Source organism: Schistosoma mansoni, chromosome 5, assembly GCF_000237925.1.
Source record: "Schistosoma mansoni strain Puerto Rico chromosome 5, complete genome".
In the NCBI taxonomy this organism is placed as follows: domain Eukaryota; kingdom Metazoa; phylum Platyhelminthes; class Trematoda; order Strigeidida; family Schistosomatidae; genus Schistosoma; species Schistosoma mansoni.
In genome coordinates, this window is record NC_031499.1 from 7,976,618 (window position 1) to 7,989,522 (window position 12,905).

The following is a 12,905-nucleotide window of genomic DNA, read 5'->3' on the forward strand; positions in this document are numbered from 1 at the left end:
GCGGAAGACCTGCCTTGTGAACTTTGGGTAGACCATGTAATCGTGGCATGTTCGATCCGGTGGGTTTAAGTGAAACGTGTATACTCGGAGTGATTATTCCTTTATTTTTTAATTCATTGAGTGAATTAATCAACATTTTCTCTGTTTTAATATTTATGTCTTTTACGTCGTTGAGTTTCTGAAACTTAGTCGTGTCATTCAAAATCGAGTTCATTTTATCGATGTAATTGGCTTTGTCCATTAGAACTAGACCTCCTCCTTTGTCAGGCTTGCTCATGGTTAGAGTGTTATCTTTCTTAAGTATATGTAAAGCGTCTCGATGCTGTTTGGTAAGTGGATTTTTTACAGTATATTTACTATTCTTGAATTGTTGGCAGATGTCCACCAATGTGGTCTTAAACCTAGTAAGTTCATCAGGAGCGGTAGGGACCAAATCTGTTGTTTGTGTAAATAAGTTTTCAAACTGCACATCTGTATCAAGTTGATTTATTTTATTCCTATAGTCACAAAATCTAGGGCCGAGCGACAAAGCCTCTAATTGTAATCTGTCTAACGTAACACTAGAAAAGTTATGAACGTACCGCTCAGGGTCCATAGGAAATTTTCTTTCAGGTTTATCATGTCCCAGTGACTGAATTAGTTTTCTCTCTAATTTCTCTGATCTACTTTTCGCTACCATGTTAGTATAATCCATAAATTGTGATTTTATTTGTGGTGGTAGGTTATCTACCGTAGATCCTCTTTGTGAAAGATTTCTTTCCAGATTGTTTATGTACATTTTTAATGAATCTGTCTGGTTAATTGCCTGTCGTTTAAGGGTTCGAGAATTAGGATAAATTTTGTTCCGGCGTAACGATTTCCAATATGTTTTAGGATATCTATCAGTCCGTATACAATCATTAATAAACTCCAATGACGTTTTCGCTTCTGTGAGACGAGCATTAAACTTCAGGAACTCATTGAGTACCTTAAATGCAATCGGATCCCCACGTGATTTCAAAATTTGAAAAATTCCCATATTGTGATTTAGAACAACATATATAAGCGAACAATATTGTTCGTCTCTTTTTCAAAGATCATATTTAACACTACTATTACTGTTATTATTAGTACTATATTTATGCTGTGTGAAAGAACTTTGGCTGGTTTGTTATGTTTTACACTGACTATCATATATTAATATACATCTATTTACCCACTAGTTACCAATCTTCCATTACATATGCACACACACACATTCAAGCTTATTTTGCATTGTATTCACTATTTTATTTATAGAAGGTTATAAGTGAAGTGTATATGTGTGTTTGTGTGTACGTGTTGGTTGTTGGTAAAACTTTGTGTAGTTGTTTTTGGATGATGATACCGTTTGCTTGTATTTACTATTATTATAGTTGATAATATACATTTTTACTAAACACAACGATTATCAGTTTTACTTACAAACATCAACCTTGGGAAGTAGGTACATCCACCTGACGAGTTCTACATAGGATGAAACGCGTGTTATGCATCCTGCTGGTAGCCACTATTCAACTCTGATTATAATACTTGTGACTTAATGGTACTGTCGAAAGAATCCGTACAGTATATACTTACATAAAAAGACTGATTAACCTCAGTTCTAAACATCTATGTGGATATTTAAACAAATGAATACATATGATAAATGTATAGCTTGTGGATCACTGAGACGGCTTCTGTGTTAGCAGGATTATTTCCATTAGTCACGGCTCCTCACTAGAACTCTCAGAATCATTCAAAAACTCAACAATCTCCACAACACTATACTGACAATATTGAATATGCACGAACTGTTAGGGTCACCTTTCAGTAGTCGATAGTTTTTATGTTTTTAACCTGTTGACTTGATAGTTTTTTTGTATCATTGCTCTCATCGATAATTCACTCCACTCTGATTGGCGGTTTTTATCACGTCATACGTTAACGAAGCATACACTCGGCCACAAGTGATAACAGCTCTGAGGATCAGTTGTTTGAGTTGAGCTACTATAAACACCCGTGTGAATGTTCTACGGAGGCCGAGGTCTAAGAATAACGATTGTTCCCCACAAGTTTTAATCACCGTGTCATGGGCCACGATGAGTGACAATTTAGTACACTCAATGTGTCGTCGTTGTGAGAGATGTAGCGTGAGATCGCTGATTTCTGCTCCAGTACCGACTAAAAAGTCCTAGCCAGAAATATGATCCCGGATGTGGAAGAGACAGGTTGTGTAGTGGCCTGAAACGTGCGCCGCCAATATTGTCTGGCCGGGCCGTTTCCCTGGTCCTCCGTATTAGTTGAAGGAGGTATGCATGGACGTGTGCAACGCCGGTCCTTAGTGCCGTATTTTTTTGATACCAACAGAATTCGGAGTTTTGTTTAGGAGAACGCTGCCTGGAAAAAGATCTCCGTCTGGAAGGGGATCTGAGTTGTCTAGGTTGAACTGTTGCAATTGTTGTTTGTAATGCAGCTAGTTGGTTCGTCAGTTGCGTTAACTGCTGTTGGAAAAAAGCTAAAAAAATTGTATCTGCTGTTTCAGAGGGTTGTACGAAGTTTACCCAATGGCTCTCAGTGTAAATTTCCATCATTTCGTCGGCCATATTTGCTAAATCATTGAGGTTAACCGAATTTTCTGATACGCTGAGGATTTGCCTTTCATTATGCGGTAGACTTTGAAACTACAATAGTCTCAGCAGTGTTTCATCTAGCTTATTTGAACATGCTAGCTGTTTCATGTGTCTTAACAGATGTGATGGCCTTTCGTCTCCCAACTCGCAATGGTTGAAGTGTTTTCTCATCTGAGACTTATGTGCGTTGAAATACAGCTGCTTTTATGTTATCATATGGTTCAGTCTCAGGCACCTGGTCAATTAGATCCACAATCTCAGTAGCTATTGTAATGAGGAGTGCGTCAACTACATAAGCATACTTTGTTGCCTGTGAACGTATGCCTCTAGCCATGAATAATGCTTCTATTTGAGCAAACCAGACTCTTGGATTATTAGCACCATATGTTGAGAGTCTATCATTGACTAAACTTAAAATGTTTTCAGTAGTGTTTGACGATGATTTGAGAGTGAATACTAAAGGACTTGAGTTTGGTACCAGAATCCACACTTATAGGTAAATAATAATTCCCGTTAGGTTTATATAGCTCCAGTAGTATAACCGAACGTTGAACGTAATGTGAATGTTACAACAGTCTATAAATAGAGATGATAGTTAATTAATAGTTCAGTTATCATTTCCACAAGCGTTGTAGAACAAGAGACGTGTGTATAAGAGTGTATTAATTTATCAGCAGTTAACAATGCCGTGCTATGTTGGTTTAAAAAATGGAAGGAAGAAAGTAAGCATTCAGGGTCATACACCTAAACAACCAGTACAATCGTTCAGTGATAAATGTACAGTTTGTGAAAATTTGGTTTATTGAGCCTTTCTCCACATACCTCCTCCCAGAGTGTCCGTAGGTAACACTAGTTGGTAAAACACAGAAAGGAGAACAAGAAAACGGCGATTAACAACAGTCAGACACGAGAAGAGAAAATCAAGGCACAAGCAGAATACACGGAAGCAAACAACTAAGTGCAGAAGAGTATTAAAGCCGACAAGCCTAAATACATAGGAGAACAAGCAACGACAGTAGAAAAAGCTGCAAGGGAAAGAAATATGATACAACGAAGAAATTATCAGAGAGATGTACTAAACCGGAGAGACCAGTCAAGAACAAAGAAGGAAAGGAAATCACGAAGATTGAAAAATAGAGGAAGAGATGGGTAGAATAATTCGAGAACCAGCTAAATAGATAAGCCCTATTGAATCAAGCTGACATCGAAGCAGCACATACAAACCTTCAAATAGATGACACTCCGTCAACGGTCAAAGAAATCAAGATGATCTTTAGACAAATCAGGAATGGGAAAGCAGCAGCACCTGACAAGATACCAGCTGAAACACGGAAGTCAGACATTGAAATAACTGCAAACATGCTTCACCTTCTATTCAAGACGATTTGGGAAAAAAACAAGTGCGAAAGTTCTATAAAGAAGGATACCTCATCTAGATACCTGCGGTGGTCGACATTCGATATCATCCACAAACTACTACAGTCAGGATGATTCACCACAGTCACATAGACAAATATACACAGAAAGTTACAACTAATCGAGTCTCAAAGACTAGGGATCAGTAATGGGAGTTCCATTGATTGAAAAACTAAGTACGTGTAAACTAGATGCTTCGATGAAGAAGACCCACAAAACTGGTTTGAAATCAGATGGTAAATTGTTACAGTAATCATTCATAGCTGAAGCAAGACATTCTATTGATGGACAGCTAAATAGTTCGTTTCAACTTCATTTTGTTTTTAGAAAAGTGGTCATATTTTGTAATATGAGAATTTCGCTCGTACTTACTTTGTGTGTGTGTTGGTGAATGTCAGTCAAATAGACACAACGTATTATTAGTAAGCAGTGTGTTTATTATTCTGACTAACATTCATATAACGTTCATCATACACAATAGAGAATAGAGATGGAATGTGGTGATGAAAGTATATTAATCATTGATTCTTACAAGCAACAAAATGTTTGTTCGTGAAATATAAGCACATATTTTGGACTACGAACAAACCAATCACTTAGACTGAAGTATTGTTAATCATATTCACAATAGTTTTTATCAATAGAGGCCAGGAATTTCAACCAACCATGGATGAATTCTAGCCGATGTTTCACGATAGCTAAAGCAATATGGCAGAACGATGACTTCATCTACCACATTGATTGGTCAAGAATAATCATATGATGTAATTAAAATAGATCGTCTTCATGATCACTTGGAATCAAACATAAAGGTAAACACAGACAAACATTTAAAAATCTATATAAACTCTACAGCTTCTAACAGCAATTATTAACATTTGGAAGAAGAAAATGAGGTGAGTGTTGGCTTTACAGTTAAGGCTAATGAGTGTATTATATGAATTGTAATTTGTTTCAATGGAATAAGACTGGTTTGTTAATCTGAACCATTTTAGATATACTCTGTTATTCTGTCAATTGATCACTGTCTACTCGATAATCTTCATGATTTCGAGGTTTATCAATTGCCATGAAATTTGCACAAAACCGGAATTAGGGAATTACACAAAAGTGATATTTGGGAATGATTCCTATGAATATGTAAGTAATCAGTCAGGTTTCAATTCACATATTTAGTCTCATAATTACTACTACTCTCAGTTAATACGCCTAAATCAGTCTCCTCCAGTTTCAAATGACAGGTTTGAGAAGGTGGATATTGGTGAGGTGAGTTAACTGCATTTGGCAATGTAGGTACTAATCCATATGTTTGCAAATTTTCAGTCTGTTGTTCCAGCATTCTTGATTAAATTTTACGGTAATGACGTTAAAAGGCTCCACATAGACCTTTTTGGTAAGAGCATCATTTTCTTTGAACTAAAATCGTTACTAAATTTTGTTTACACACACATCATTCCATGAATCAAAGTTGATTTAATTTCTCCAGTAATTCAGTTTTGTGCTTCTTTAACATTCCTAACTACTGCTGATATCTTATTTTGTTCAAGTTGTAAATAGTTTGACGCCTTACAGCAGACTAACTACACTTTATGTGGTTTATTTTAGTTTCCAGTTAATTTCAAAGACTGTCATTAATTCACCGCAGATTAATTATGAAATTTCATGTTTTCGTTCGATAAACACAGGTACGATACGTATGTACAAAGAAGAAATCGTAGGAGAAATAGACAATTCTTTGAAAGGCATTTATATGAACAACTTTGAAATTTCAAATGGAAGTGAGTTCATCAATAATATTTTGTTTTAATTATCACTTATATTTTGCATAAAGGATTCAATATTTAACTTGACTACTTCATAGGGGTTGACCAGTATACAGTGATCTACCTAAAAATGGACACAAATTCATTGAGTAGAAATGATTAATTGAATTATGTGTGTGCTAAGGTTGAAACTACCTACTGACCAGTCTGTTAAAACTACCATAAAACAGATGTCTAGTCAATATATCACTTCTTGGTAGATTTAAAGAATCAAAATGATCACAGGTACAACAAAAAGCGATGTTGTATGAGAAATAAGTTAGGATCATTGAAGCATATAAACTATCAAATAACCATTGATGTCCTCTAAATATTTTCTGTCACTTGCTTAATTCATAAAAGTTTAGTACCTTCGAGTTACTGTCTGCAGACCATTGATTATCTCACACATTCTCAGCTATCACATTCGCATGATCATGAAATTCTCTTCCTCAAGCATGCAATTTACGAACTACCACAAATATTTCTCTACTAGAAATTGATCGATTCGAAGTCGAGCCCCCTGAACATCATATGATTTATAGCCATTTTGTTCAGTTATCGGAATTCATGACAACGTGTTAGCATTACTGTGCAGTAGTTAATTCAATTGTGTGTATGTGTAATGTCATATAGTTATTACCGGTCTTTTGGTTATCTGAAAGCTTTTTCAACCCGTGTTTCATAATTTCGACATTCTTCATAGTTCATTGGATAGAAACCCCAATCATGTCATTGATATAATAGTTAGGATCATTGAAACTCCCATTTAATTGAACCGCTTCATTCAAATCTCGAAAAATAAGATGATCAAACGTGTCTTAACTTATGCTTTGTTAATATGTATCACGATAGGCGGATATTCAATATACACGACTTTATTTTGCTTTCATTATTTCAGAGGAATTATTGGCTATCAGACAGTTTTATTCTAAAAACGGTAATGTTGACCATTCATTGTAATTGTTTGCTTAATTGTGTTCTTTTTAAATACTGATAAAAGTATCACAGTGAACCCCCGTTGATTGTTTAAGCATATTGATTGAGAATTAGAAAGCAGTTGACGTTAACAGAAACAAACTAGATTTGAAATGCAACGAATAAATCAGTATGGATAAATCAGGTCATAACCACGTTTCAATCGTGGATAAATGAATGAAGAGATATATTTTCGTTATCAGGCCTCAGTGGAACTTCATTGGAAGTCTGTATTTCAAGAGATGTAAATTTGTGTTACACACCATACAGTCATTCTTACATCTTATTCAATCAAATCAAGAAATCTCAATGACGATTAATCTGAAGCTACTCATTTTCCATCGTTACCTAACACTGATAAACCAATGCGTTGCATAAACAATTTAGTTGCCATATTTTATTTGTAAACACACTCCACAACTCATGTTATGTGTACTAAAGGTAATTCTAGAGAATATTGAGCAAATGTGAACACCTCTCAACCTATCAGATACAATCAGAAGCATGAGGATTTATTGTTCCAATAAGAAAACGTGGTTACTATGCAGACTGGGATACTAACTATCGTTCATTCCTGTTGAAGGATGCATGGTCGTTTCATTTAAACGACCTACAGTTGATTATATTTGTCACGAATTCAAATTAAGAAAACGTTTGAAATAAAACAGTAAACGCTTGCTTACTTTTGATCACATTGTGAGTATGCACAAACAGTGTCTGATCTAATAATGACATGATCACAACTTATCCCTCAAATTCTACATATCGACGGTCTTCTGTTCACAGGTTTTAAATTCAAGGTAACCAGTTTGATATATCGGAATGGGAAGATAGCGTTCTATTTTGATGACGTAAGTTGCACAATTGAATCATAATATAGCTTTGTTCCAACTGCTTCAGATTATTCTCTTACTTCGTGCATATAAATACTGTCGAATGCATCAAGATACATTGAACACGATAGAACATGAAAATTTTGTGATGTACAAACAGACTATTCGATCCTATGATTAACTTTCTAATGACACATTTATTCTAGCACTCTTAAAAAACAATGAATTATAAGAAGTGAAATGTTATCAACAAAACTTCTGACGTCTTAGCTCCCATTAAGGATAAACAGTGTACGTTAGAGTACTTTTCGACACCGTCTCATTCTGTCAAACATTACTACATCTCGCGTAGATCAGCTGTTTGAAAATGTCATTGTGGAATAATCTGAGAGAATAATTGCCGAAACCTTGATCGCTTTTCAGTGTGTAATTGTTCGAGTATCAGTATTTAGTACTTTACTGTGATTGTGATTAGTTGTCATAATTTGTGTCATAATTTGACGAAGTTGACGCAGAATGATAAACCACAATCATAATCCAGAGAAAGGTTGCGCAACATAATTCGATCGTTCTCCAAGAGACGTTTAGCTCCCACGAAATGCTTGTGCCTTCAATAGTTATGGAAAGAACAAGCACAGATAATCATGTTATGATATGTCGCCTCATTTCATGGTAAATAGATCATTCAGCAGAATTTACTGAAGTTGACAACTGATGTGAGTCAGGATATCTCTGTTTACTAGATAGAGCAAATTTCTGAAGAAAGTGACGAGACCAGTACGATTATCTTGAACAAGAATCTTTGTCTTTGAATAAGTTAATGCAAACGATGACATATTTTTCCAACGGTTAGATGGCTATATTGTGTGTCGTTATGTGTTGACAGATCTTGACTGGCATTTCCACTCAATTTTTTCAGGTTGCTAAGGAATTTCAGGAAGATGACGTGGTTTCGTGGTTTACTGGTGCGATTAAGTGTGACGAAAATGGAGGTAACAAACATTATTTATATTCTGATTCAAAATGACCCATATGGTTAATCGACTTTTAGCTTTTATCCTCAATAATCATTATGTCAACACAGAAATTTGCTTAAGTCTATCGTGGTGATTTAATCTATATCACGGACAGACTACAGTAATTAGTTGTTTCGTTCGTAAAACAAATTGATTGAAATGTCGTTGTAGTGCTGGCAAAAGTTGTGCGAAATAAGATCGGAATGCTTTTCGTATACTAATTGTCCAGACGTTACTGTTGTTTGAAAATTCAACATCAATTAAGTGTTTACACATTTTGGAGCGAAATCGTAGTGTTATGTGTGATAAAGGACCATGGTACAACCTCATCCTGAAAACATCTGGTGTTGATGATCAGGTGTTCTGAACAGTGGACTACTGAATTTATCTAAATTTAAATCAACTATCTGCATTTTCATTTTGATGGACTTTCGTTCTCTGAGCTGAACAAAACTCCATCAAAATCATCCACCTGAGTTACAATTCTTCTCCACCATCTCAAAATCATATGAGGGTAGTGCGTTTTCATTTCAACAACCATCATCCTTGGTTGTTGTCGTGAATTCGTTTTCTTGTAGTTTCCGTTTTCTGTGCTAAACTCCATCATCGAAGAAATTCGTAATCCCCGTCTGCTGACGCTGTCTGTACTAACATATCGAGTAATATAATCGACATATGTGGATTTTTTTCATAGTAAATGTACAAATGGATATGTAGTGATGTCGTTCGCATATTTTTAACGATCGATTCCTAAACGAAATTTCAATATTTTTCCTATGAACATTTTATTACGCAAGCTGATCCATGGGCCGAAATAATAGTTCCTGTAAAATGGATCCAAAGTAGCACGTTGGTGGAGCATGAAGTTCTCGGTGGTATGTTCACCTTATTTTATGAAAGTTGACTATTTTCATATATGAAGGCTTCACTTTCCTTTCATATAATAGAAAATTTCATGTATAATATCCAGCTTTCAGTCTCAACCGACGTTGCACTACATGTGGAGTCGCCGTTGAATATTTTGAATGATGAAGGACACATTTCGAACTACTATGGAAGTCCTCTTTTTTCTGTGAGCTATACCTTAACAAAATGTGACAGAACGATGGATGGGATGGAAGTGACCATTTTTATTTCAACTGGTTCATGCGATATCGAATGTTGTTGAGGTAATGAAATCACAGAACTACTCTATGAAATTGTAATTACCTTGAAAACAATATCTTCATTCCCAAACACTATACTTTATCCTTTTCATTCAACAAATTGAAGGTAAAGATTAGTCACGTGTTCAGATTACAACTTATGATAAGCAGCAGATACTTGTACAGTATCAAAAACACTGGAGATTTTCATGGTATGAAGGTGTTTTCTTTCTTATTAATATAAACAGTGAGTAGTCACAACTGCTTTTCAGTTCAACACGTGTTAGACTATTGAAATAAGATCACGACGACTGAAAGAATCATTCCATAATCCAATGTTCAGATCGACTTCAATAGTCGTCGAAGAAAATGTTATTCGATATCGCTGAATCTCCATTCAATTCCAACATGTTGTCGTGAAATGTGACTGTCATTGAAAGCGTACTGAATTTCGCATCGTTCAATGTGATGACAAATTCATAGTGAATGAACTAGTCACTTTGATCCGAAATCATTATCATCATATAGTCGAGTTATAATTATATGTTTTGTAATTCACTTACCTTTTGTTTGACAACTTGACATTCAATCCTTTCAATCTTTTCACTGAAGATTGTCCAAAACACAATTCGATTAACACATGTGAAGATGCAAAAACACCAGACAAAACGTGTATTTGGTGCGAAAAATCCGAAATATGCACTGCTAGTAATGACAAGGATAATCATGAATTCAAAGTAAATGGTTGCCAGGTTGAAGTAAGTAATTGGTAGATTCCAGAGGTTATCTTCACTAATATCATATTTCACATCGTAAATCGATTTACGCGGAGGAACATTTTATTGCTGCCAATAAATAATGATTTTTGTTTTTCTCTCAGTGCACGAGTCATAGTATTGTGTACGTTGACGATGTTTAATCAGGGATGAGTACAATGCTATGTTTCCATATGGATATTTGAATGATGAAGCATAATGAGCCTTAAGTTGGGTAACATGATTAGATAATGAGTGATAGTTTCATAGACTCGCACTATTCAAATTCAGAAAGCGGTTTTTGATTCTGTTTTGAGAGATGCATATCCTGGATTGATTGCTTCAATAAAACCATCAGTTATAATTCTGTTGATTGATATTTAGAATAAGATGTGATATTTAGGAAACAAGTTGCATCAGTTGAAGGATAATATGTACAAATCACATTGATTGTCAAGTCGGTAGCAGATAGTCTAAATCATTAGTCATTGATCACATTGTGCAAATATAAATCATGTAACTAAGTGATGAGTTCACTTCAGTCATCAATCCTAACAATGTTGTGTAGGCAATGATACGTTATTTGAATAACATTTCATATTTAGTAATATTACCACCGTTTTATTCTCCAGACGGTTTCAAATGTCAATGTCAAGAGTGAAGGAACACAAATCAATCAAAGAGAAATAACGACAGGTATCATTGAACCTGACTTAACAAATGAATTGACCAAAATCACTGAATCAACTGAATCACATTTGGTAAATATTATATATTTAGTAATATTTCCAATGTTTCCTTCCTCAGAGTAGCTCGATTGTCGACGCTTCGATTGAACCAACACTTACCAACCACAGGGTAACAACGACAGGTATCACCGAACCTGACTTAACACATGAATTGACCGAAACAACTCAAACAACTAAATCTCATTCGGTAAATATTTGACATTTTGTTGTTATCATTAATGTTTCCTTCCTCAGAGTAGCTCGATTGTCGACGCTTCGATTGAATCAACACTTACCAATCACAGGGTTCCCTGTACATTATTATACCACTTATTGTAGTTTTCTTCGTTGTATGCATTGGCTGTGCCATTTGTCTGTGGTTATACAGAAGGAAGAAAAGTAATCCATAACTCACAGAAACGTTTGATCGCTTGATTCCATAATGCTGACTTTTTTATTTTCATTTTGTTGTATTTCGTTTCTGTGACTGTCTTATCACATCTATGAATGTACGAAATTTATGTATTCAAACTCCATTCTCCTATTTGGCCTACTTGATTCCATTATTCATCAACATGAATTAGGTCGATAATTATATACGAGGGTATACGAGATGTACATTTCAGTAACAATCATTTATCTAATCATCAAACGACTTAACTGGAGTCAGTAATCGAGCAAACAAACTTCTAATTATGTCAGGATCCCTTTATAGAAGTTGAAAGGCAGATTTAAGGGAACAATGATCCCGTTTGTATCGTTCAATTTTTTACTGTTTGGTGAGATAGAACATTTTGTTGTCGTGGTAAAAACGTCAATTGCGCTACTGTCAAGTTCTAAATCATAGATGGTTGATAAGAGCGAAGGTTCAGTTACTCAGGATGTGGAGATGCATCATGACAGTAAACAATGGAAAAAACGAAACAAATTCATAGGTAATATAATGAGGCCTAACTTTTCACTTCAGTGTTTAGATTTGACACTTAAAGAACTTCCTCAAGATGCAAAGCAGAGTATACAACAGGTAGGTTGAGCTGTTCGCTTGACCCAAACTGCCTGTTAGAATAAACTGTAGTTAACTGAGTAACATGGGCTATCGCTTATTAATAGAGTGGGATTTCGGTGAGACTATGATTTATGGACCAGGACCAAATGACGGTTATAAACCTGTGTGAGGAATTCGGATTAATATTTACAGATGGTAGTTAGGGTTAGGAATTAGATTTCGGGTCTTCATCACGAACTGACACCAGCTATAGTGCCAAAATTGCATTTATCCAAATGGGTGAGTGAATTTCGCTAGAAAATCCGAGACCTGTCATCCTAAATTTGATTGGTTCGTCCATGAATTATAGTCTTGCCTATATGGACCTTATATTACAATGCAAAAATTGCCTTGAAATCGTCTACCTTATTGGGGTTAAATTAGGGTTGTATATTAGTGTGAGGAATTAGGATAAGAGTGTAAATGTGGACGTTACGGATAATAATTAGATCTAAGTTTCTTATCACGAACTGACATCAGATATGATGATAAAATGCTATTTGACCTAGTGGATAAATGAATTCCATGCTAAAATCTAAGATCTGAAGTCCTAA

General features: G+C 35.2%; 1 protein-coding gene across 1 annotated transcript; it reads left to right on the forward strand.

The window, feature by feature from the left end:
- Positions 1-6,692: 6,692 nt before the first annotated feature.
- On the forward strand, positions 6,693-11,645 carry Smp_202850 (uncharacterized protein; the record flags this gene model as incomplete). The annotated part of the gene is made up of 6 exons (XM_018797793.1): positions 6,693-6,791; positions 8,582-8,654; positions 9,476-9,553; positions 10,472-10,581; positions 11,211-11,339; positions 11,562-11,645. The coding sequence occupies 6 exons, from the start codon at positions 6,693-6,695 to the stop codon at positions 11,643-11,645; spliced, it is 573 nt and encodes a 190-aa protein (XP_018652800.1).
- Positions 11,646-12,905: the final 1,260 nt, after the last annotated feature.